General features: G+C 42.6%; 2 protein-coding genes across 3 annotated transcripts in view; one reads left to right on the top strand and one right to left on the bottom strand.

Annotated features, from left to right (window-relative positions):
* The window catches only part of LOC126999236 (RNA-binding protein PNO1-like), a 34,691-nt gene extending 29,584 nt beyond the window's left edge, over positions 1-5,107 (top strand). For both annotated transcript variants that reach the window (XM_050861621.1, XM_050861622.1), the window contains exons 6-7: positions 3,570-3,761; positions 4,937-5,107. In XM_050861621.1, the coding sequence (XP_050717578.1) occupies positions 3,570-3,761; positions 4,937-5,004 (260 nt within the window). In that variant the 3' untranslated portion in view covers positions 5,005-5,107. The remainder of the gene's footprint in view (positions 1-3,569; positions 3,762-4,936) is intronic.
* A 4,563-nt stretch (positions 5,108-9,670) lies between these two features.
* Positions 9,671-27,683, bottom strand: part of LOC126999235 (elongation factor Ts, mitochondrial-like) — a 33,956-nt gene continuing 15,943 nt past the window's right edge. The window contains 4 exon segments of the mRNA XM_050861620.1: positions 9,671-11,487; positions 17,981-18,127; positions 18,130-18,256; positions 21,708-21,959. Coding sequence (XP_050717577.1) covers positions 11,294-11,487; positions 17,981-18,127; positions 18,130-18,256; positions 21,708-21,959 — 720 coding nt within the window. The 3' untranslated portion in view covers positions 9,671-11,293.

Here is a 27,683-nt window from a genome sequence, read left to right as displayed (position 1 = left end):
TTCATTTCCCTTATACAACTATTCATGTAGATATTAAACAGCCATGGTGACTTCACACGCATTTCACATGAGTGAGTGCCAATGCAACTCTGAACTTTCCATGCCTCTTTGTAATTAGACCTGATCCGTTCAAGTAGACATCCTCCAGGACCATTTATCTTCTGGACATCCCAGAAACCCTACCTGTTAATCTTCATAAGCCTCCAGGTCCATAAATGCAGCAAACAGCTTCTCACCTTTCTCTAGGTTTGTTTCAGCTATCAATTTCAATGCAAAGATCTGTTCCCCTCCCTCTCTGAAATCCTCTACACTCATCACCTGCAATTTTGTCAAGTTTTGTCATCCTCTAATGTAGAACCCTTCTATATACCTTTACTGGTAAGTTTATCTCCTAAAGCTCTTGAGATCTCTTTTCCTCGGTTCATCTGTCATTTGACACTTGACACAGCTGCCTTGCTAGATATCCACAGCATCCTCCCCACAACTACATCTTCATGTCACTATCACTCTTGTTAGTTAGGTTGCTCGGGTTAATCTAGGTTCTTTGTTTTTTTCAACATTTCTTTGCAAGGTATGTACCCAGAAGTAGCTTATTGGCAATTAGATGATGGCTTCCCTTGGGCCTGGCTGGGATGCTCTCTGTTAGGTTACTCAAAGTCTTTGTTCAGTTATTTCTTACAGTATAATTTCTTTACAGGGTATGTACAGAGTTGTAAGATTTACAGAGTTTGTATCTAACAGTCATCAGTTCACACATGTACACTGGTTCATCATTTCCTTACAGGCTTGTACAGTTTTGGACAATAATGCTTATCCACTGGGCTTTAAACCCTTTCTGACCGGCAAGATAATGGAGGATGAAGAGGCAGGGGAGGAATAAAGGGAGAGGGAGGGGAGTGGAGGATGAACTAGGGAGAAGGGAGGATAAACTGGCAGGGGAGTAGAGAATGAACTGGAGAGGAGAATGGAGGGTGAGAAAGGGAGAACTGGCAAGGGATAAGGAGAGGAGAGGAGACTTTTATGTGTAGAGAGGGGTTACTGAGGCACAATGATTGTAAGGTGGACCAGTGTTTTCGTCCACGGGTGAATGCGAAAGTAATCCTTTGGCCACAGCATTTTAGTGGTGAGTTGATGGCTGCCCAAACCTATCAATTACACACCGACAGTCTTCATCACATGTTCACATCCAAGTGGAAATAATTCTTGACAGTGCTGAGTGATGGGTTATTCTACGGCTGTTAAGTTATTCATTCTGCCTTGCTTGCTGTGATGAAAGAGGGTGAATATCTTAACAACCCTCGATCTAATATATATGTCTGAGAACAACAGCACAACTAGCTTATTGCAGCATGATAAACACAAGTACAGGTACAAGGGTGCAGGAGAGCATCACATCAGCAAAGTATAAATGTACAAATTGTAACAAGAATACTGATCTCGTTAGTGTTGGTCCTTGATTGACATTTGTAAGGGAAAGTTGGTGGTGATGATGCGGGTCTTGTAAATAAAATAACATATAGCTTAAAAAGTGACACAGTTCTCTAGAATACATTCATGTCAGATCTTGGATAATGCAGCAAGGAAGGGAAGGAAGCAGTGTTAACGTTAACCCTTACATTATGGCGATCGTTTATATAAGTGCGCTGCCACATGCCCCACCCATACGGGGATCGTATATACAGTAGAGAGCCCCATTTAGCGTGAGAATTAGGTGGATGAACGGGGTCGCGCTAACTGAATTCGCGCTAATTGAATAAAGTAACCAATATGAAAAAAATTATTTGGTGCACACGTGGGTCTGACTTTTGGGTTTGATAATTACTCAAAATAATCACTCACATTAAAAAAAAAAAAAACCTACGATTGGCTGAGCTCTGAAAACACGCTTGTGATTCACTGGGAGTCCGATGACGTCATCGCCGGCGCTCACCCGGTCAGCGGCCTCGCTGCCTTAAGGCAGTATCACACTTGGACAACCGGCAAATCCAAATTTTCCGGGTGTGTGTCACACACGGCCAAGGTCAGTTGCCCGTATCCGCATCCACAACGTAAACAACACACTTGCCCTGTATCAACATGGTGACGTCTGCTAAAGTAAGGGCTTTCGCGGCTTGTGCCGTGCATCATGGCAACTTGCGCCGCGCACCATGGCGACTTATGCCGTGCATCATGGCGACTTGTGCCGCGCATCATGGCGGCTTGTGCTGCACACAAGCCTAGGATTACTGCAGCAAGAGGGCGCTCCTCTCACTGGGTTGACAAAGAATGCCTATTTCTCTCAGTTGCGCATGTGTGTGTGTGTGTGTGTGTGTGTACATGATGTGTTAGTGCAGATATACATATATTGTATGTCATAAAATGGAAAATTTTGACTCAGTCATGGAGAGAGAGAGAGAGAGAGAGAGAGAGAGTTAGAGAGAGAGAGAAACAAGGGTGTCTTATCGCTTTTGAGAGAGAGAGAGAGAGAGAGAGAGAGAGAGAGAGAGAGAGAGAGAGAGAGAGAGAGAGAGAGAGAATGGGCGCATCACCAACTTTTTTGTCTTTTTTGTGCTTTTGCATCTTTACTTTTTATTTATCTTTATTCATCTTTTTTTTTTTTTGGGGGGGGGGGGTACACTTGGGCGGGGGCATACGGGACTGCCTTGTCAAGCCGTCATAACACTGTTATGAGTAACGAACGCATATTCTAGTTGTAACTTGTTGATCTCTCTCTTTCCATCTCATAATAATCCTATACTTGCATTAGGTACAAGAAAATAACACACACACAAATAAACAAACAAACGATTACGTTAGGCTTCAGTCCTCGTGTCCTGTCGCATGTGTCTGGTCAGCAGGGAGAGAGAGAGAGAAGGAGAGAGAGAGTGGGGTGCTTCCCCACGACCCGTCACGACCACGAAAAAATGCGCAGTATTTTTGGCTGTCATAACTTTTTTATTATTATTAGGAGAGAAGATTTATTACACCACCATGTATACTAGATGAATATAAATTTATTACAAAGAAGAAAGACACCATTTCCACCTCTTTTAAATGTAAATTTTCCCCATGCACAGCATCCAGAGAAATATATCGCCACCCATACTCTAAGGGTTAATGACCTCATCTTTGCCTTCATCATTGTTGTTTAAAGTCCATATTTTCCCATTTAAGAGGGGGTTGGACAAGCGATGACTGTTCTCCACATCTCCCAATCTTGTGCCATATCTTCCTCTATCCCCAATATATTCATATCTTCCATCACACACCCACTCCACTTCTTTCTAGGCCTTCCCACTGGCTGCTGTCCTCCAACTCACACCTTGCATTATTTATTTTATTTAAAGTCATTATGAGCTTCTAACAGTTTTAATCCACTATTGTTTTGCTCTCCAGCAGTGAAGTGAAGTCGGTCTTCCTTGCCATAGGTGAGCTACAGAGAACAGATGTACAACGTGTGATGTGGAAGCTAGTCTAGGATGTGCTGGAGACAGGTTGCCTCAAGCTACTGCCCAATAAGCAACAGCATTTTAAAATATCCTAGACTCCATTTACAAGCTCTAATAATGAGAACACCCTACCCTCCACAGTGAAACAGTCCCTGCAGGGTGACCACCTCTCTCGTGCCATTGGTCGTGTGGCAGGGAAGGGCGGCAAGACACGATTCACCATCGAGAACGCGACACGCACCCGCATTGTGCTGGCTGACTCCCGGGTACACATACTTGGCTCCTACCAGAACATACAGATCGCACGCAGAGCCATTTGTAATCTTATACTTGGTGAGTTCCAGAGATGTGTTAGGCTTACTTGCTAGACAAAGATGTACTGTAGATAGGTAAGATTGGTGGGGCTCTAGAATAGTATGGGAAATAGTGAAGGAAAAAAGTTGTTAGAAACTTCTTGAATGTGAGGGAGTGATAGAAAATAATGCATTGGTTGGATTGTTTTGATGGGAAAGAAAGTAAGTGTTGGATGAGTTAGTTAGGTAAAAAATAGATAAGGAATTTGGTGGAAAGATATCAGCAAAATATCTTGAGAAAAAATGGTCCTTTGGAAAGAAGTTAAGAAATGGGGGAGGAAAGAGTGACACTTGCAAAATAGTTATGATAATAGTTAATTGAAGTTGGGGGCTAACACTAAGCTGCTTGTGGCCTCGATGTTCATCTGTCTTCCTGGTACTCAGTGGAGTCTGTGGTGCGTAAAAACCTATTAACCCATGACAGGGCAGTTGTGACGTTATAGTTACCACAATTTACTTTTCCCAGGTGTTCCCAGGTACCCTATAAATCAGTCCGAAAAAGGATGAAGAGCTAGATGAGCTGGGCGCTGAGTGGCCCGAACTGAAAATTATATGAGAAGTAGCAAAAGAAGGGTACAGTGGTTAGCGTCCCTAGCTATGAATCTCGGTTCAGGCAGATAGTGTGCAGATCACCTAGCTGTTCATCCTCCCTTTCAGGCTGGTTGATAAATTGGTACTTGGAAAAACCTGGGGAAGGTAAATTGTGGTACCCCAGATGTAACTCTAGCTCTGTGTCCTGGGGTAATGGGTACTTGTCATCAGCTCAAGGGCCAGTGTGACAGAGATGAGCACCTGGGCCACATGCAGCTATAGCATATTCCCCAAACTTTCCCTTTCCCTTTCATAGAAGGATTGGAAGCTGAATGCTGTTTTTATTGACCTGGAGTAGGCTTATGACTGTGATGAGTTTTTTTTGATGTCCTGCAAATATATGGAGTGTGTGTGGATGGGGTAAATAGTGCTAGATAAATATGCCTGTGTGTGTGTATGCCCCAGGTAATGAGGAGCAGGAAAGGTGATAGTAGTTTTGATTGACTGACATAAGTTTTGATAAAAGGAGGAGAATTGTATTGGCAAGTGTTACTATTACAACCATCATCATTATTACTACTACTACAGCTATTACAAATCTAATCTACTTTTCTCTCTTTGCAGGGAGTCCACCTTCTAAAGTTTATGGTAACCTGAAAGCGTTTGCTGAAAAGGTCAGAGATCGGTTCTGATTTTGACGGAACGTAGGGAAATGCCTCTGAAAGTATATTATCCAAAAGTTATTAATGTGGTTAGGTGTTATGATAATCGTAAATAAAATTATTGGTTATTCAACTTCAGTTTCATTACCAAAATCCTCATTCCTTATACCTAACAAGTAATTTTTACATCGTACTATTTAACTAAATGATACCTACGTACAATCTTCAGCATTCCAATATTGTGGCTGAGAAAGATGAATAGTATAAGCTGAGGGGAAAAAAAAATACTGGGTGACTTGGAGACTATTAATTTGACAAATCTTAAATGGCAAGTGTGATGTAGCACCCCCCTTAACTTTGGTACCACTTCACCAATGAAGTATATTCAGAGTTGCCAGCCAGCAGATGTCACCAGTGACTAGGTCGTTGTGCCCACGAAGCTGGAAGTATTCTTTCAAATCTTGTAAATTAAACTGTGTCTCTGGGACTTGTAACAATTACTCTTCAATACTGTAAGTGATACTATTGTTAATAAAAACGTAGTTGATCATGCTTGTTTTTATGTATTGATAAACAATACAAAATAAATGACTGAAAATTATCCTCATTAAATTCTTGCATGAGAAAGCACTGTAAAATCAAGAAGTGGACCTAAAAAATAAAATCTATATTACAATATTTGACGAGTACCTGCTTTGGGTGTAAAAGTTTTGCTTTAGACAAATTTTTATTCTGTGTAAATTATGTATGTGGTATCTCGATGACCATCCTGTATCCAGGATTATTGTAAAATCAAATAAAGTCGTGGCATAAGGCACCATTTGTAGTATGTTTCTTGCATTTTCATAAATGAATACTTGACAAAACTACATGGAATGCTAACTACATCTTGAGTCGGTGATGCTAAGGAAGTGTACTTGTTTCAGTTTTACGGTAAGCTTAAGGTTTCTTTGAAGACTATATAATAGGCTGCAAAATGACAAGAACAGAGTAGTCTATTCCCTTTAACCCCTTGACTGCAGATTTTCTACTATAAATCACCAAGCTACAGGAATGGAACAAAAAGTGGCTCCTACAATTCAATGAAGAAAAATGTAAAGTCATGCACCTTGGGAGGGGAAATCCAGCATACCAATTCCACATGGGAAACACTTCACTATCCACCACAGAGGCAGAGAAAGATCTGGGAATATAATGTTGATCAGGCTACCTGGATAGAGAAAGTTGGAAACTCTTCTGCCGTGGCCATCCCCTGGTGGGAGCTCCTAGGAGCAGGCGTCGATGAAATGATGATACCAGTGAAGGCCAAATCTGTGCCAATTGCAGCGGACGGGTTAACAACAAGCAGCCAGTAAAACACCTCACTGAAGCTGGAGTCCTTCCTTACTTACAGTCCTAGCAGACTTGGAGTAATCAAGAAATTTCACCATCTTCAAAAGACATTTTACTTCGGTTGTATCTGTCCCTGGTGTGGCCCATTCTTGCCTATGGAATGCAATGTTGGTCCCCATAGTTGGTGAGGGACATCCAGGTGCTGCAGAGCAGTGAAGGGTAACAAGAGTGTTGGAAGGACATGGACATCTCCAATATGAAGAAAGGCGCAGGGAACTTGGCATTCGGACACTGCATGACAGAACATGGGAGAACACAACAGAAGCCTATAAGCTGCTCCAAGGAGAGGCCACTCCCAAAAAATTTTCATACCCAACCACAGGAGGGCAACATTGAAAGGGAACTGGTTCTTCATCCGAATCATAAACAAGCAGAATGCCCTACCATAGCACGTCATCACTGGACTCACTGCCATCTTCAAGCGCTGCTATGATGTGTGCACTTGACAAGAAACAGGCCAAAACGTCCTGAACAGCACGGTACAAGGCTTAGGCTGAAGCAATTTAGATGTGGGGACAGACAAGAATTCCCTTTTTATTTCCCACTAACCACTCATAGTCAAGCACTTCATAAAGCTACAATGAAATACCAATTGGCAAAACATACTGGAAAACTGGAGTCTCGCTAGAAGTAAACATGATCACCCTTCCAGAAACAGACAAAAAAACTAAAGGTAATAGAAGTGTATACACAAAAAAATTTGAGCACTAAAATACACTCGGCCCTTGATTTAACGGACCACAAAATCTCAACGGACAAATGGATTTGTCCGGTGTGACACCAGCTTCAGAAACTTCAAAACCCCACTCACAGAAAGTGATATTTTTCATCAAAACTGCCTGCATCGCCTCCCTTAACCCGGCAGTGTCGGCGGACCCATTTTTGGGCTCCCGCAAGTCGGTCCGCTGAAACGGCGGACCCCATTTGGGGCTCGGCTCAAAACGCTTAATTCACGCTAATTGTAGGCGGTGGTGGCATGGAGCAACCCACTATGCATGCCCTGGGTCATTGTGGTGGGTGATTGATGTTGAGGTGGGCTTATTTGTCATAGGTGGTGCTGTAAGGTCATGGCAGACTGAATTAGCTATCCATACTGTAATCACTTGTCAAATTCTCTAAAGTAGACAACAAGCGACTCTCGGCTAGATGCCACGTGTCACGAGACTATTTATTTTGTAACAAACCCCCCCCGCAAAATAATGGAGTTTGAGTATAAGTAAATATTTCTAACGGCTTTATGGTTATGAGAGAAGTACTCTGATATACGTTCCATGCTCTTTTCTTAGTCTCAAAATGCAGTGTAATGTTGCCGTTTCACGTTCACTTCTGCCTTTCCCATAGCCGAAGCCCACGGGTTAAGGAGGTCGAGGAGGGTGAAGCCCCCCTCCCACCTCCCGTTAGGTAGGTTAGGTTAAGTCAGGTTTGCTTAAATTTATTTGGCTCGCGGTTTGGGGTGGCGGAAATACAAAGCGTGGGACGGGACATGGTGGCGGTGTGTGTGGTCCAATTCATGGGCCTGTGTTGCGAGAAATACCTCCTTGCAAAAACAAGTCACGCCCACCACGCATGCGTATGGGGGGAATACACACCAGGAAAAACATTAATTTACCTGGTTTTGTTCAATTAGTGTGTCCACTTCTGAGTGTGAGAGGTGAGTGAAATGAATAGACAGTATGCATGTTGAACCTCTCTCTGTGAGTTGTTTTGCGGCTGCGGCGGCCCCACTGTCGACCCTTGATCACTGGAAGGCCAACAATACAACACATGTCGGCGGAGCGGAGGCGAAGGTGGAGATGGCTTCTTTTGGAGTGTTCTATGGGGCTAGTTAGGCTGTGCATGTCTTACAGCACCAACACAGAACAGGTCAAAAGAAGAAGAAGAAGCAGTTTGTTTTGTTGGTCCTCTAGCGGAGCTCGGACAGAGAGAGCTTGAACGGGACGAGTTGTGAACACCACCTATACAGACAACGTATACAGACAATGTGCAGACAACATACACAATAAAAGAACTATATACCTACGTTTATTATTAGGTTTGTTGGTATCATTTTGCATTTTTTTTTAACCCCTTCAACACAAGGACACCTATACTGCGTCCTTGCGTGCCACATACCATAACTGAGGACGCGCATACTGCGTCCTGGTTCGCTTTAGCCAAAACATGCGTCATCTTAAGATGTCTGGCACAGTCTAACTCATAGCATCTTGAGATGTCTGGCGCAGTTTACAGGTTAATTTATGTTTCTTTATGTGCACCATTTAATTCTGCATGTTTTCATATATAATACATGATGATTATGTCAAGTTTATGGCTGAAAACTTGTTATATTCAATAGTGACATTTGAAATTTGGCACGCGCGGCGATCCCGGATAGAGCGCGGGGCGCTGTTTTGGCCTGGCTGTAGTGAAGGGGTTAACAGTAATTTTATTGTAAACCGGCATTTATCATATATAAGTATTTTCAAGCAACGGACCACCCTTCCCCCCTTTTAATACGTTAAATTGAGGGCCAAGTGTATATAAGGCACAAATTGTACCTCAAAAGGTGAAATAGAAGCATCAAAAATAAAAAGAACAGGTGGGAGAATACAATATAGAAGAACTTGAAAACTGAAACAAATGCCCAGTCAAGAAGCTCCTGACCACAATAATGCAGGATAATAATGCCACCTGGATAGACAACAAAGAAATACTTCCAAGAGACAAGTGTCAGCATGCATACATGACATCAAAACCCTGACCAAAGAGCAGCTAAAGGAGAAAACAAGAAAGTAGGACACAGAAAAATGAAGATACGTGAACAGCAAGTAAACTCCTGAACTATTACCAGCAGAGGAGAAAAATCATATGAAGAATTTTTCATGACAATAGGCCTGGGTCAGCCATCTTTTACAAAGCCACAGCATTCATGACAATAGGCCTGGGTCAGCCATCTTTTACAAAGCCACAGCAAAATGCTTGCCACTAAAGGATAGAGGAAGACACATCAGTGAAGAGAAAAAATGTGATGCTGAAAAAGATGACTTGCCACACTTCATGGCAGTGCCAAACCTACATGAACATGAAAGCAGCAGGAACCAAACATAGAAAACTCTGAATCAATAACTGGACACCTTTTGACCAACAGAACACAGAAAGGAAATGTGACATAGTGGATGAATTCCCAAACACCATTCATGAAGCACCGCTGCAAAGGCAAAATCTCCGACCTGCCCTGCCGAGTACAGAAGACTGTGAAGAGGGATTTACTGTGAAGTAGCTGGACAAATGATGTAAGAAAGAAGGATGACAATAATAATATGAGTCACTCATATCAGAGTTTTAATTAAGAAGAGGCACAAGAAGGTGTTGAGATGCACCTGAACAAATGTTGACAACACTGCTAACCTAACACGACACAGTGCAAGTCATATTGAGACCCAGCCTGTCATTCTGTGTGGTTCTGTCAAACAAAAAGGCTAGCATTTCAGCAGGTATTTAAAAAATATAAAAACATACTCATCATGAAATGGCAGAATGTTTGCTCATCTTTATGAGTTTTGTGTGATGTCATAATGATGATATCTCGTCTAAGCACTTTTCATATTCTGTAAGTCATGCCATGTCATGCCATACAGCATTCCTGGACAGCTGACAGCCTCTAAAAGTGCCTTGATGAATGACACTGAGAAGCAAATTACCATTTCTCTGCTGCAGCTTTGAAGGAAAGGCGGTGGCTGGGTGGTCAGGGTGCAGGCGTGGTGAACTGAACCACATTCAAATCTTACCTGATGCTACAAGTCGATAATTTTCAGCCATGGCCGAGTGCCCAAAGACAACCAACATGCTGTCCTGATGAACAGCTATCAACCCAGACTTTGGAAAAACTAACTATCTCAAGATGATCAAAAGGAGTTCTGGGGAGCAGCACAAGCCAAGCAAGAATAATGCCACTATAAAATATATTTACCCATGCCACTAACGGGCTGGGGCTGACCAACAAATCCCATCGAGAAAGTCTACCAGTGCTATGGGCCGGTAAAAAGAGAGAGCTGTGCAGGTGGGCTCAAATCTGTACTTGTGTTGTGCTGAGCTACCCTGCTCACTGACATGCACAATTATAATTAAACCAATGGTATGCAGCTTAAGATGCCTAAATATCAATGTGTGCCCTGCCCTGCCCTGCCCTGCCCTGGTGTTTATGTGACTGGCATCTGGCTTTGCTGAGCCTCCAAGTCTCAGCTATTGTAATCCTTGTCTCTACAAAAATACTGTTGTAAGGGTTCTTGTCCACCTCAGAAAGAGCACACACAGATGCCCAAACCTGACTACATGGACACACTGCACAGTTTTAATGCAAGGAAGTCTTTATCAGAAACAGCATCAAAGATGGCCTTGTCCCTACCCTGAGAGGAGACTGCATACAAGGCTGAAGGGGGTGGGTGAGTGGGTTCCTGGCCTAACACACAGTCAAAGGGTCAAATTCACACAAGCCTGGCCACTCAAGTCAAATAAAATATAAAAGGGGTGAGAGTATCTTGCATTAGTAAATGGCTCAGACTTCAGACAGGGCTGCAGTCTATCAACAAAGCTTCCCCCTATGGCAAAAGCTTCCTTCCTTTACCTCTATCTCGCTCACGGTGACAGCATAAAGTGGCCAGCTGTGTCATCGCACTTTGGTATCTTTCAATCCTTCATAGAATGTTGATGATAAAAAGTACATTTAATTGCATTTTTCTCCTGTGGCCGGAAATATATCAAGAGAACAGATCATAACATAACCAATAAGAATGAGGTGATTAAGCTGTTGTCACATGGTGATGTTAGAAAAGGCTACAGCGAATACTCAACATTACTTACAAGCCCAACTGACTACCTTCAAGAAAAGTTTATTTCTACCCCTGTAGCCAAAGCAACCCTCACCACCACCACCACCACCCATGCTTCACTATTCTGCCTTATCCTGGGTTTCTCCTGCTTCGTAACGCACAAAGTCCACTATGTTCAATCCCTCGCGATGCAACACCTCGCTCACCGTCACTTCTGGGTCACTCAGAAACTCCTGGTGCACCAATACTTTCTCCTCATCAGGATTCTCAGCCTTGGGGTCGGACTCCATGCCAATGGTTTTGGGGTTCATCCCTGAAAGAGCATAACATAAGAACAAATAGGCCTCTCTCCTTCCCTGTCTCTCATCCTTTTTATGTTTTGCATTTAGCAGTGGTCAACATATACAGATACCCAGTGGCTAAGGGAACTAAAATATTAGAAGGACAACTATGGGCTGGTCTTACAGTCACCCGTTTTCATTCGCTAGCCAGCGAACGAAAGCCTTTGCTTTCGTTTTGGAAAGGAGATTTTGGGGAGCGGTTGAGGTGACGAAAACGAGATTTGTAACCAATAAATTCAAAGTAAATGAGTAAATCTGCAATGATATGACATACCGAGCATGCAGAAAGCATATACAAGGCAAATAATTATTCAAAACACCTTTATTTTTGTTGTACAAACATTTTATTGGGCAGCGTATCGTACACCGCCAGCACAACAGAGTCTGCCGTCTCAGCCAACGCAATGGATATTTTCGGTAAGTATATCTAGTGTTTTATTTATCTATTGACATTCCTTTTTGAAAATGTTGTATGTAGTTGTTTTCGTGGCTCATATGGGTGTGCTGATAGGGTTAACAAACCATTGCATACTTGTGAATTTGGTGGCACTCAGTCAACGTGAATTCTATTATGAAATATTAAGAATATATAAGACTGCACCCAAAAAACATTCAAGGTATAATGAACTATTCATAATAGTTGGTCCCAGGCAGAGGGGGAGGAAAAACAAAAACTATAGAATTACACCCATCACGGGTGGTCACCGGTTTATTTGTGTTGTATTTTTATGTACTAATCAGTACGACTGTTTGTGTTATGAATAACTAGATAAGAGGTGATAGTCTACTGTCTTACAGTGAAAGGTAACTATTTTAGCTCTGATAGATTCAGTTAAACGGCATTAGGTTACTAATTATAAGGTTTGCTTAGTTCCGTGGAATCATTTATGTCTCAATCTATTAAGTCGCCATATTTTATTTTAGCAGCAATAGGTTATTATCCCTAGCAGTGATAGGTTACTATCCTAATGTTGAGCTGCAGCTCTAAGATAGTGTCATTTGCCCTGACAGCTACTTCACAGCTAGTTTCCACAGCAGTAAGATGATTTTTCTCACTTATTTAAAATACTTACTACAATATTCATTTCCGAGTAATTTATGAGAATGGCAGTTAAGGAGATTTTTTTATATTCTCTTGAAATAGCTGTGTTGTTATTCTGTAAATATTTCAGTTCATTGTTCTCATCGTTGTATTCTGGTGCAACAATTATTTTCATACGATAAAGCATCATAGGTTACCCCAAAAATGAAGTCAGTGTCTCTGAAATATATCACTCAGGTCAGGCCAAACTCTTCTGGTAGCTTATGTAGGATTGTGCAGGTTAGGTTCGGCTCGGCCCCCTTCCTATCTTTCAGTTTAAAAAAGTTAAAGTTGGGGGCATACGCTATAGCTGCATTAGCATTAAAATTCGTTCTTCCATTCATCACTCTGTCCCTCAGTCACTGTTATATTGTACTTTTGTTTAAATTTTCCAGCTTGTTTCTTTCTCAATTCTCTTGTTTTCTGCACACCCAACATTTAGTTATTTTCATCCTAATTTCAACATGACAGCATTTTTTTTTTAATAATACTTTATGTACATATATGTCTCTCCCACAGGATGTGGAATTCTTCTGAATCTTAAGATGCTTGTCACAGTGAAATACCTGGTCACAAGCAATTTCTTCTTCACCATAGATGACTGCATATAAATTGTTGTCATCAGGTAGCAGGGCTATTGGAGATGTCAACTGATATACCTGGTACCCTTTCTACATATAATCTCTCTATCCGAGGAAGCACACCATGTGTCCGAAAAAGTTTATGATCTTGCTGGTATGGCAGGAGTTACAAAGAGTGTCAGGGTCAAGGTTAGACTACACCTAGGATCAATCCGCTCATTCTCAGTAGTGATGTACAGGCTGACGGATGAGGTCAGGCAGCAGTCTCTGTAGACCATGCATGATATTTGTGGATGACATTGTGATATTTAATGAGGGCAGGGAAGAAACTGAAAATGAACTAGAGAGGTGGAGGTATGCACTGTAAAAGAGGGATGGAAATCAGCAGGAGCAAGACTGAGTACATGTGAGTGAGCCCTACGGAAATGGTACAGTGAGGTTTCAGTGAGTGGAGTTGGCAAAGATAGATAAGTTCAAATACTAGGGCTTAACAGAACAAAGCAATGGAACGTGTGCTACAGAAAGGAAGAAAAGAGTACCGTACAGGCCAGATGAAATGTAGGGAGGATGGTGACACGATCATCCGATATTTCTGCTCCAGGACAAACCCCTGGGCTGTCCTGTGATGACTGTGTCCATTTATAGCATCAAAGAGCAGTCAAGTTACAGATATCATAAAAGACCTTTTGCTGTAAGAAAATCTTTATTTGGTAATAAATTTACCTGTATTTTCAACATGGAAAAATAAATTATTAGACTGTGTAATCCTTTTTTCATCACGTGCATTAAGGCTAAATAAAACTATATTATCAATAAAATATTAATATAAAATAATGATAAATTCTTTACCCCATGCTAAATTAATAAAGGTAAAGTTGGGGGCATATGCTTTAGCGGCATGTGGCCTCATTGCTCATCTCCATCTTATTGGCCCTAGAGCGGGTTGTTGGTAAGAACTATTTATCCTGGGACGTGGGTAGTATGACAGGAGAGTTATCAGTTTACTTTCCCCAGGTTATCCCAAATATCCATTTCTTTGAGTGTAGAAACAATTCCCTGTTTTATTTTTTAGTATTTTTAGATTAATAATACTCAAAACCATTATAATTTAAACAAATATACAAATAAGTAATTCAATAGAAGTAATAAAGAAAACTAACTAATCAAAGCAAACCTAACATAACCGTACCAGCACTGTCAGTGCACTGGACAGTCGGGGCGGTGGCCGCAGTAGTTAGGTTTGGTTAGGTTACGTCTGTTTGGTCAAGGTTGGACTACACCTAGAATCAGCCTATTCATTCTCAGTAGTGGTACAGGCTGACGGATGAGGTCAGGCAGCAGTCTCCGTGGACCATAATATTTGTGGATGACATTGTGATGTGTACCCCAAGCTAAATAAATAAAGGTAGAGTTAGGGGCATATGCTATAACTGCATGTGGCCTCATTGCTCATCTCCATCTCACTGGCCCTAGAGCTGGTTGTTGGTAAGAACTAATTATCCTGGGACATGGCTAGGGTGACAGGAGTCATCAGTTTACTTTTCCCAGGTTTTCCCAAGTATCCAATTCTTGAGTGAAGAAACAATTTCCCCTGCTTTTTTTCTTACTGTTTTCAGATTAATAATACTCAAAACCATTATAATTTGAAGAAAATACACAAACAAGTAGTTCAATAGAAGTACTAAAGAAGACTAACTAATCTAAGCAAACCTAACATAACCCTGCCAGCACTGTCAGTGCAGTGGTTAGGTGCTACTTTGGCTCGTTATCTACAAGAACAAAAATATCTACACCATACTTTGGCTTGTTATCTACAAGGAAAAGTATCTACACTGTAGAAATTTTATTTTGTAATGATATCTACATGGTAAAACATAATTAAAACACTTTTGGTTTTGGTTTGGTTATGTTACGTCTGCTTAGGTTAGTTACTTATAATGTACACTTTCATAATATGGTTAAAGAGCATTTATTTTTGCCCTTTGCCCACAGTTTGGAAGAGTACATGATATTTTGAAGTGGCAGAGCTAAAATATTTGCCAAAGACTTTGTAAATATTCGTCCTTGGGGTGTTTTATCCTCTACTCCCCCTTTTTTATTACACTGAAAAGGAGAGTGAACAGCTGGGAGGGCTGCATGTCAAAAATGCCCAGGAGAAGATTAAAGAAACACTGGTGCATTGGTTAGCAGGTTCAGCAGTAAATCCGTGTGTCCGTGTATGAATCTCAGCTTGATCAGTTGACACGCAGCTCACCCAACTGTTCATGCACCCTTTTGGGCTGACTAACTAATGGGTATCTAGGAAAACTTTGGGAAGATAAACTGCGGGTAGCAGAGAGGTCACACTGGCCCTGTTATTATTATTATTATTACCCACCACAGACTCAAGGACAAGTAAGGCGGACAAACACAGAGGCCGCACGCAGCTTTGAGGCATGCCCACAACTCTACCTGGAGACGAGGTAATGCTGAAAACATGATTTATCTCGAGAAAAACAACAGTGGTCGCTGCACAGTTCATGGTACGCGCTGATAAATCACGTGACTTTGTTTACGTTTTCACGCTCACGCTCGCCAACCTCGCCCGACCAGTTATACCAACACTGCCGACGATTTAGGTTCGGTGCGGGTCTCGTTGGGGAGCGTAAATCTTTGAGTGTAAGACGGGCGCCTGGCTCTCGTACACCAGCCAACGAACCTGGTGCGCGTTTTCGTTTTGCCTCTCTCGAAAGGACTGTAAGACCGGCCCTATATCCTGGAGGTTTGCTGATTTTCAGTGTCCCATCAAGACACCAACATGAAACACTTGCAGTGCCTAAGAGTTACCTAGTATACTACAGTTGTTTAACACATAAACTGCAAAGTGCCTCTTGAGTGGCTTGGTGGGTGACTTACTATCTCTTATGAGTGCAGTTTTCAAATCCTGAGTGATGTACAACCCTAATGTTTTGTGTTGGCACAATGTGTCAGACAGTATATGCCACCCTCATCATGAGCCTATCAGCAGGCTGTCATTAACAGTGATGCTGAGAGCATCTACTTCATTTGCACAACTCTGGTGAGGAGAGTGACACTAATGCCCATCCTAGCCAACAAAGAAAGGCTGCTTGTACTTATGATCCAATTTTTATGACCGTTTGATATTTTCATTCATTAGTTTAATATATATTAATATATGCTTAATATAAATAAGAAATGCTTAATAAAGTATATATGAGGCGTCCAGAGGTAAAGGCGACATCACCACAACCTAGTTTGAGTAAATCTCATTCAAAGTTTAGCGATGTGTACTGCACTTTCCTCTTGACTCACCAAGTTATTGTTTGTATTCATTTTAATTGTATGACCTAGCTGTATTAATTGTATGACCTAGCTGTATAATAATATTTTATTTTTTTGTATTGAAAAATAAATCAATTTTATTGCAAAATTTTTATACCCCAATTTAGAAATTGGTTATGATAATTGGGATATCCATAATGTATGTGGATTTTTAAAATCCATGTTGTTCACCTAAATTATGGTATGAACCATTTCATTTTAAACCAAAATGATGATTTTTAAAGAATTTTTATAATAATAATGTGAGGAGTGCTGAGGCAATGTTTACAGTCACCTCTTGATCAACACAAGGGTCACGTTCCTGGAGATGTCGTGTTATTTAAAATCGCTTTATTCAAACATAATTTCCCCATAAGAAACAATAGTAATAGGGGGGGTTACATTCCTGGACACTGGGAAAGTCTGCCTATTTTGGGGATTTTGTTTAACCTTAAAAAAACATTATTAATACATTAGTAGGTCATGGACACAACAAAAACACACCTTCTCATTTTATTTACATTTGTACTTCACTTTCAACACTCGACACTTGCGTTGGCCACCGTCCCCCCTCAGCGCTCCCGTCACCCATCACTCTCCGCCTCACGTGCCTCCTTCCTCTTCCTCTGACTGGTCGTCATCGTCGTCGTGACTATTGTCTGCTGAATCCTCATCCCGCTCTCCCTCCTCACCCACTGCCATTTCCTGCCCCATACCAGCCAGCATGACAGCGATTAAGTCCATCTGGCCCGGTTTACATCACCCGCGCCAGGCTCGGCCTTGCCCTCCTCCTCTCTCATGCCGTCCATCTTGGGACGCCATGATGACTCGCCGCACCTCACTGTTCACTGTTCACTCATCCCACTCAACTGACATCAAATGTTACACCACCCCGCACCACACCAACTACGGGCAGGCAGGCGGCGTGCAGTTCCCGCCAGAAGTAAGCGTGAGTCGCGTAACGTCATTGATTAAGCAGCGTTAGTTAATCGTATCTCATAAATACAAACTTGTGTTAAATCAAAAACGTGTTGTTTAAACTTCGTGTTAATCAAGAGGTGACTGTACTTCCGGCTTTAACTCAGGCGCTCCGCCTGGTGGGCAGCGCGGCCTGTGATTAGCGAACAGCGGGTAAGCGGGAATGCCAGCGCTTCACTGGTTCTCATGCTGCTGGCGATGCCGCCTCTTTACCTCCGACAACCACTACATGATATAAGGAATTCTTGTTTGGATTACTTGCTAGTACACCCTCAATTCTCTTGTTGTAAGGGTCAGTATACCTTCCACTGTCTTTGAAAATCATAAAAATGCGTGTGCCTATCGCATGGTACATAACTAAAATGCAGATTTGGCAATGTAAGCCCCTTACCTCCAGACGCCTCATATCTTCATATTTAAAATTCTGGTATATTGCTTTCATGGTGAACTGTTCATAAAAACAAGCATATGGAGGAACTACATTAATGTCATGATGCACCTTACCTATGATGTGGACACAGAGCTGTTTGGCCACCTCAGTTAGTGGCCCTGATGCCTTGAATGCCACTATCACCCCATAGCGTCCCAGCTTCAAGTCCTCGTCCACAGTACTGGGGTGACAATAGCCAACTAACTGGGTGTCGCTTGGGTGGTGAGTCGAGTGGCCCGGGCAAGGTTCATGTTCTCCCCGATGCTGCCAATTGCCAGCGCCAGTTTGTCCCCAAGTGTCTTGCCATCGCCCACTGGCAGTGTCTTGAGCTGCTCTTCAGAGAACGATTCCTGAAACAATAGATTGCTTTACATACTGTTAAGCTGCTGCATTGGTCGGATTTTGGGAAGCTCTCATATAATCTGTCATTATTTAGCATATGGTTCTAGACTTTTCTAACCTCCTTGTGGGGCAGCGGTCACAAAACATTCTAGACAGAAAACAGGTGTATACAAGGACTAACTAACCCGGTAGCAGCGACGGGCCAAATTTGTGGCTTCACCGTGTTGCAGCGACAGGGCAAATTTGTGCCATGATATTTACCCCCCAAAATAGATGATACATAATCTGATCACAAATGGTTTGATATATATTATAAAATGGTTTGTGTGAGAGGTGATTTTTCTCATTTTCTCGCTTGGAGGGACCACTAAGAAACATGATCCCCGCTGCTACTGGGCTAAGGGAAGTGAGAGTCAGTTTGGGTTACTCAGCCAGCCAGAGAGTGAGTCAGACAGTCAGACTCAGGCAGTCAGTGAGACAAGACACAGCATGGAAGGCGGTGGCTGAGTGGTCAATGTGTGGGCGCAGTGTCTTGGAGGATCCAGATTCAAGTTCCACCAGCCCCTACAAGATGACAATTTTCAACCATCACAAAGTGGGGTAAGACAACTCATATGCTGTCCTGATGACCAACTATCAAGCCAGACTATAGTCCGTTTCATGTCATCTGTCTATCTACAAAGCGGAAATCTTGATGGATGTGGCACCTATGCATTCCTACTGTAGTTCATGAATATGTGAAAATCAACTGTTGTGATTAATATTCAAGCTAATGTTTATGTATACAAAGAACCCTCAGTCCTTATAAATCCCAAACATGCCAATGGCAATGGTCACTAATTCATCGTTTCAGGGTCACCGGCTGGCTTAATTTACATGTTGGACAAAGTGTTGCGCTCTGCAGTGGCATCCGCAAAAAGTCTTGTTTACCATACATATTGATTTTCAATGCCGATATTCTTACTAATATAAGTTTCTGGTTATTTGTCTGTGATAATTTCCGATATATACTCGAGTCTATATTATTAACATCCTTTTAGAGCAGAAACAATGGTCGCATGTGTGTTGCAGCTATCTCATTTTTACGAATGTATTATACCAAATATGCCGTACAGGTAACTCTCGATTCTGTGAGTTTGTTTCTGCATTTTTAAATAACACGGGTCCAAAATCCAAATAAATGTTTAATTTACGTTTTCTCACATATACGCGATATTTTATGGAGTGGCCACCAGATATTTCACGCAACTCACACGACGCCGCGGCCACACAGCTGAGCTCAGTTCTTCCCGTGCGCCACTTGAACAACAATACAGTACCCACGCTGCCACGCTACTCAACAACGTACCAGTACTAACTGTACCAGCTATACGGTACGGTACCGGTACCAGACTGCTTGGTATCAGTACTAATACTAGCCAGTCGCTCATGGTGTCCCTCATTTCTTCCTCACAAGAGTGAAGCTGAGACTGAGTGCCTGAGTGGATATCTCGGTGATATGGATATTCTCTCTCTCTCTCTCTCTCTCTCTCTCTCTCTCTCTCTCTCTCTCTCTCCACTGAATGAAGTGAATATTTATTTTTCGATAGAAACCTACCTCTTGTTTGATTTACATTGTTTTTGATTTATGCGACCTCTTCAAGGACACAATACTCACGTAAATCGAGAGTTACCTGTACACGCATTTTACCTAGCCTTTGTAGAGGTTTATGCTTTGAATAAAAAAGGTTAGAGCACATTATCTTTAGCTGGCTTTGTGGAAAAAAAAAATTATGTGGCGAAACTGAAATAGCCTGCCCAACTGGCGATCAAAATCGAAGGTGTAAACCCTCCTTGCACCCACCCACACACTTGCCGCTGCACACATTCACTCCTGTCCTCAGCCTCAGTCAGTAAAGATGGAATAGGCAGTGAAGAGCAAGCGAGCAGGCTCAGGCGGAGGCAGGGCCGTGCGTGTGGTTTGTTATTATTTTGGTAGACACGGGGGACAATCGCAGCCGCAGCGTCATTCTCAAATACCATTTATGATGAAAGTAAACTATTTATGGGTTCTGTGTAAATGCATTTTCTTTAAAATATATAAAAAGAAAAAAAGAAGAAAAACATTGAGTTCAATCCATCAATACATAAAATAATAATTTGTCCCTGGAAAACAGACGGTACGAAGAGCATGAAACATCTATATACAGTTATTTCCATTATTAAAGTCTTATAGCATGGAGTAATGTGTAAAAGTGTTGTAATTATTCCATCTTTTCGTTTAGTGATAACATAATGTACATAAAAAATAGAGATCCAGCTGTCCAGCTTGTCTGTAAAATATTCTGTCTGGTGAATCAGGCAACTGCTGAGTTAGTGGCCTTGGCCATTTGCATCGATAAAAATAATCTACCATACAAGCATACGAAAAGACAGTATATAGTCAGATCATACTTAACCCTCTTGTGCACCTTAAGTTTCCAATAAGTTTCTGTTCTGCTCATCATACATTTCTCAGGCCCGACCGGCCTTTCTTTGCCACCACAATACTCTACATTCCCGGACGTATTTTACCCTCACAGATATATCGTACCCCAATAAATTTGGTATCAATGGCCGAAGTACCAACTCTTCCCCACTTGCTAGTTTGAAATTTTGTGGGCCAACTTTTTAGCCAAATATATGTTTCGAAGCGGAATTTAGTAAGGATTATTGTGGTATCCTCAAATTTCTCATACACCTATTAGTTCTCGAGTTACACTGAGAAAACTGTATTTTTTTCCTCTCCCGTCAGAGTAGGCTAACAAATAAAAATCGCTCAAAGCTCCTCATCTACGCTCCTTAGAAAGGTTGCCATATGTTACCATTAAGAAACTTATCCCAACAAATGACGCTTCCAAATATGGCGCATTTTCACGAAAACTTAATTTTAACAAATTTTTTATCTTTTATGCCGTTTAACGTCATCGTGCGCCAGGACCTTTTACCCTTTGATGACACGAAACACGTTATCGTGCACAAGAAGGTTAAAGTTCTATGGCCTTTCAAATTCCTATATATAATTCATCTCATTTCAGGCACATTAGAAGACACCTGGCTCAACAAGTGCAGATAAGGGGTCATGTAATAATTTAATGCATTTAAATAACTATTAATACTCGAGATCACATGAATTAGTAAATAATAACTGTTGAATGTGATGTCCCCTGGAAACCTGTGTGTAGGGAAGTGGCTGTGGAATACTGGGAGGCTGTAGTATTTACATTTCTCAGAGAATTACACAGAATTTGGCCAGCCAGTCAGCACCAAGGGAAGTGCCTGGCTCCCCCAGCCTCCACCGACAGGAAGGACTTTTGTTAGTCGCCCGATGGAACAGACTGTAACTGAGTGACCACCAGTTGACCAACGAACACACAAACACACACATACATAAAAACAGACATAGCACAGAGATGTAAGGCCTCCCCTGTATTCCCTTACCTTCACTATGCCCAGCGTCTGCGTCGCTTGCGTTCCACCGTGGACAAAGAAATCTCTGGTCACCTCTGAGACAAGGGATGTAAATTTTTCATTCCTGGCCACAAAATCGGTCTCACAGTTCACCTCCACCATGGCCCCACTCTGGCCTTCTATGTGGATGCCGACGAGGCCCTGGGCTGTCTTACGGCCAGAGAGTTTAGTGGCCTTCTCCCAGCCCTGTGCCTGTGCTTGTTCCTGCAGCCATGACTCTGCCTACACAGGGGGAAAATGTAAGGGTTAATAATATTGCAAGACAAATATATGAATACTCGAGTGCTACACTTCATTCTCGTGAGAAAAAGATTAGTGAAGTGATGCAACTGAAGAGCGTCATGTGTGATTAAATATGGGAAAGATCAAGAGAAGGCGGATCTATGAAGCGATTCAAAGTGATATCGGACACAAAAAGAATAACAAGAGACCAGTCTAGTGTGTGTTCATAAACATGTTACAGTCGAAAAGGTGTAGTCTTGTCTTGTGTGTTAGGTTGTCTTGATCTGCATGGTCAAATTGGAAATCCACCATTGAGAAGGTCAAAAAGCCGTGGTATAGATAGATTAAAGCGTTACAAGGCGACGTGCATCTGTAACAGCCACCGTCGTAACTGTCTGTCATGTAAATATTTCATTATCTAAACACAGGATTAGCACAGTGAGTAAACACAGATACTATACTACATCTTTACCGACGAAAGTCATTCTATCCTTTTAAAGTAAAGATTATCCTGATGTGCCATTTGATGATGCCCACGCCTGTCATAATGGAGGCTTGATGGGAGATGTGGACCACCAAGGGCGTCAATGGAAGTGTGAAAAGGTTCTTGGAGGCGCATGGACGAATAGAATGGAAGGATGGGAGGGAGGAGAGGAGAGAGAGAGAGACTACATAGGGCTGAATGTGAGGGAGCAGTGTAGGGAGTTTCTGAAGAAGTGAGGTAGCACCTGAATCTCCTCTTCTTCTTTTTTGTTTTTTTTTCCCCCAGTGACTGTCAGTGCCGAGTGAGACGCCACTCTGGAGTCAACAAACTTGGTAGCTGGGAGGAGGGAGGAGGCGGACGTGCGGAGGTGCAGCACACTAAAACCATATTTTTTTTGGAAAAGCAAGGAACAATTTGGGAACAAGGACAATGTTCAGCAGTGGCTGTGCTAAGTGCCAGAGGGAGGTCACAGCCTGGAGAAGGGAGTGAGCTGTGAAAGGTGTGACGACTGGCACCATGTGGGCTGCGTGGTGGTGGTGAAGGGCGCGGCAAAGCCCGAGCACATGAAGGTCCTTAAGTGTTTACCGTTTACCGTTTACTGTTGATGAGGTTTCAGGCCCCGGTCTGACGCCGTAGCAGCGCTCCACAGGGCCGCCAACATTATAACAGTAATATTAGCACCTAAAGTTGTTCTCAATCCTCATGTTTGTGACGTCGTAGGATTTAGTGAATAAGTGAGTCTTCAGCGCTTTCTTGAAGATTGCCAGACTGCCACTGTTTTTAACATCCCCGGGTAACTCATTATAGAGCTGCGGGGCACTCTTCTCAAATGCTCTGAAACCCAGTTCCAGGTTGACCCTGGGCTCATAGAGTCTATACCGTTCTGTACTGTGTCTCACTGACATGGTGGTGTCCAAATGAAAATCCTGTAGTAAATTTCTCAAATATCCAGGTTTACCAAGTCACATTGCTTGGTAAGTCAAGACACATATTTTGTAGACTATTTGTGCCTTAATGGGTAGCCAGTGCAAGTCTATAAGTGCAGGTGTTATTCTCTCACGGGGGGGCAGACCCTTTATTAGCTTTGCAGCTCTGTTCATGACAAGCTGTAATTTCCTCAGCAGATATTTAGGAAGGCCATAATAAAGTGAGTTACAATAATCCACGTGATTATATATAATAACAATAATCATGTGATTATATATAAGCATCTTCATGGTCTTATATTCCAAGTATTTCTTGACAAATGCAACATTTCTCAGATGGTAGCCTGCCGTTCTCACCACCTGATTGATCTGTTCTTTGAATGATAGAGTGCAGTCAAGTATCACACCTAAACCTTCGACTGACTTTTTTAGTCATAGTGTCATCTTTTATCCGAAGAGTGGAAATATCTAGTCTCCTGAGATCCTTGTTCTTCCCCACAATCAAACATTCAGTTTTATCCTCATTCAGCTTCAATTGCTTAGAATTCATCCATTTCCCAACATCATCCATAATTCTGCTCAGCTTATCTTCAGTGTTTTCCACATCACTCAGCGACAGATAGAACTGTGTATCATCAGCACACAGTTTAAAATTAACTTATGCCTTCTTAGCAAATGTGAAAGACCGATAGTATAAACACAGAATAAGACTGGACCCAGTACACTTCCTTGAGGGACTCCTCTTTGCAAACTTTTATGAACAGAGAAAGATTTACCTATTTGCACACAGTAAGTTCTGTTCTCAAGGTAACTCCTCAGCTAATCCAGCGCACCACCCACAATTCCAATATTTTTACAATCCTGAAGCAATAGACTGCTCCACCATGTCAACCGCAATACTCAAGTCTAACAAAATCAGAACACCACACTTCCCTTCATCCATGAGTACAAGCAAATTGTTTACCACCGAACAGAGAGTAGTTTCTGTTGAGTAAAGCCTCTTGTAAGCAGATTGATTATTCGGTAAAGCCTGCACCACTAGCAGATGCTCCATTAGCTGATCCAAGATCACATTTTCAAGTATCTTAGATAGAAACATCAAGTTGGATACTGGTCTAAAGGAACTTAAACACTGTGGGTCCAGTTTACCTTTGACGATAGGTTTCACGATCACCACTTTCTCATTCTCGGGAAAAGTCTTGTTTTCGATACAAGCGTTTACCATCTCCGTCATAATATTTAAGAAATCACTAAAGGTTCGAGCCTTAATGATGTCACTTATCGGCAAGGGATCATTATCACAGTACGTCAGTTTCATCCTGTGTGCAATAGTTTTCACCACAGCCACATCCACTTGTTGAAAGCTTTGTTAACTTAATTTCAGGGACTGAAGTTTCCAAAGCAGGTCCATGGTAACTGTCGGCCTTAAAGTTCCTGATAACCTTCTCAATTTTCTTATCAAAAAAGTCTAGAAACAAATTTGCCAGCACATCATCCGAGAATCCATCAGGAAGGTTGTTAACTTTCCTGTTACCAGTCAGACTATCAAACACCTTACATAGTTTATTAATGTTAGGCCCTGCCTCCACAACCTTGTTCCGATAGTATTCTTTTTTCCTTTTTATCACAAGCTGATTTTCTTTGTTTCTTGCCTCCTGGTATGCTCTTCTTGCCTCATCTGTTTTAAGCCCACGCCACAGTCTTTCTTTTTCCTTTTCTCCCTTTTTGCCCTCAGTATTTCCGTATTAAACCAAGGCGTATGGTCTTTCAGCACTATCTATTTTTCAATCAGAGGACAGAGGCTGTTATACTCATCTCTAGCTGTACCATTATATAGCTTAACCAGGCAGGTAGCACAATTTTTGCAAACTGAGCCATGTTCACAAATTTCACAACATTCAATGGTAAATTTCTGCATTACAGAATTTATCAATAATTCTGGCTGAAAATTACCTCGCTGTCTGAACGTAATCTTTTTCCCCTGCATTGCTTCCTTTTTATATGAAATTTCAAAGGTTACCAACTTATGCACAGGAGATATACGACAGGAGTGCACAGGAGTGTATGAACTGTAGTGACCCTCTAAATCTTCCCGTTTTCTTCACCTTCATTTCTTTAGTCTACCCTTTGACTCGCCACGTTCTCTTTCTCTTCTCCCACTCTCATCACACACTATTCCATTTCCTTACATCAACACATTTCCCAAACATTTCCTTCTATCGCTATGGGTCACTACATCATAAATACCTTCACCACATCATCACCAATGTTATGATAAAGTTACTCAAACACATAAGAACACCAGTTAATCAAAATTGTAAATACTACTGTATATCGAATTCTGTAAATAATTATTTGCCATTTATAAAACATGTATATGCTCGAAAATAAATTTCCTCGACATGGAGTCACCACCAGGTTATCAGTTGTTTCTTTTAACCCACAAAGGCTGTCTTAGCGGACTTGACACAGCGACGCTCAGAGCTCCGTTTGGTGGCCGAAAGCACACAAGCAACTATGCTTGGCTTTCAAGTAGCGGTCCAGGCAACCGCTACAGAACATATGGTTTGTGTGTGACGCGTGCCAGGTTAGAACAAGGAGAGAGTGGAAGAAGGAAGATAAGGGAACAAGAAAAAAAAGGAGAAGAGGAGGAGGAGACAGCAGACGACGAGAGCCATCCCCCTGGTGATGAGGTGAAGGCAGAGGCAGAGGTGGCTGCGGATCACAGCTACCACAAGGGTGCCGCAGCCAGCAAGGATGCAGGGAAGGTGGAGGAAGGAGCAGAGACGAAAGAGAAGGAGAAGGAGGCTACAACAGGGATGGAGGGTGAGAGGGACCTAGAAGCAGCAAAGGAGGAGAAGAAGGCTGCACCAGGGACAGAGGCTGAGAGGGAACCAGAAGGAGCAGAGAAGGTAAGGCAGGGTGCAGCAACACCAGCATGTCCAAAGGACAAAGGAACAGCAGCAGAAAAACAGGAGGTGGTAAATACACCAGAGGTAAGTGTAGAGGAGGAAGTCTCATCAACAGGGCCATCGGTGAGGAGCAGGGGGCCCGCAGGAGAGACAACAGAGGTGGGAACAGTGGTCCAGGCCGGGGGGGAGAAGGGAGCGACAGGAAAGATGTCGGTAGCTAAGGAAGGGAAGGAAACAACTGCAGCAGCCCAGATGGCAGGGACGAGGAGAGAAGGAGCAGCAGAGGACGATAAGAAGGACGAGTCTGGCCAGCACTTCACCCCATGGATCGGGGTGGGGAACCACACCTGGCAGAAGGTGCAGGACGGGCAGTGGATGAGGAGAAGGCCAGGGAAGTTGCAGCAACGGCTGTGGCTGTTCGGAGACAGCATCCTGAATGGGGTGGGAAAGGAGATCCACTTCCTAACAGGTGGCTTCTACAGAATAATGGACAGGACTGAAAGTGGTGCCAGAATAGGACAGATCAAGGACGTAGTAGAGGAGCACCTACCGGAAATTCTACCAGATGACCTAGTCGTGGTGGAAGGAAGAGGAAATGGCCTAGAGACTGTGGGTGAGGAAAGAACTGTACAAACGCTGAAGGAAATAGTCCAGCGAGTGAAATCACGAGTGACAGAAAAAGTGCACGTGATGAGTGTGCCGAGGAAGCGAAGCAAGGAGGGCACAGTGTACGATTGGAAAAGGAAGTGGGTGAACACGCAGTGCATGAAAAAGACCGAAGAGTGGCAGTGTGACGCTCAGTGAAAACATGGCCTGGCAAAGAGTGTGGGCAGGTGATGGAGTGCACCTGTCCACCATTGGAAAAGTGTGGGCAGGCTGGAACATAGTGGAGTGGGTGCAGCACAGAGCAGTGACACAGGAAAGAAAATAGCATGAGGCCACAAGAAGACAGATGCGTTTTGCCTTCCTGAACACAAGAGGCTGGAATGAAGGGAAGTGGAGAATTTTGTTGAAGGAGGGAGAAAGCATTGAAGTGATCGGAGTAGGACAAACAGGGTGGCATGACAGGGTACAGTGGCTGTGTATAGGGAGAGGAAGGAGAGTAGGAGAGAAAAAGGGAGGAGTGGGTGTGATAGTGAAGGAGAGGGTGGGGAGAAAGGTAACGGAGGTAGACTTATTGGAAGAAACCGAGAACAAGTTAGGTTATAACAAGGGAGATCTGATCACAGTTAAGGTAACAGACCTGAAGAAGGAATGGTGGGTGACAGTGGTGTATATGGGAGTAGAAGGGGCAGAAAACTGAAAGGAAAATAGGAAGCTGTAGGGTGCATTACTGGAAATTAGCGGGGTAAAATTCTAGTGTTTGCCCATACTCCCCCCTTCCCCCCTTACAAGCCTGGGG

This window comes from Eriocheir sinensis, chromosome 16, assembly GCF_024679095.1.
Source record: "Eriocheir sinensis breed Jianghai 21 chromosome 16, ASM2467909v1, whole genome shotgun sequence".
Classification (NCBI taxonomy): Eukaryota; Metazoa; Arthropoda; class Malacostraca; order Decapoda; family Varunidae; genus Eriocheir; species Eriocheir sinensis.
Note: the sequence above shows the minus strand (reverse complement) of the source record. Positions and strands in the feature narration are given on the sequence as shown.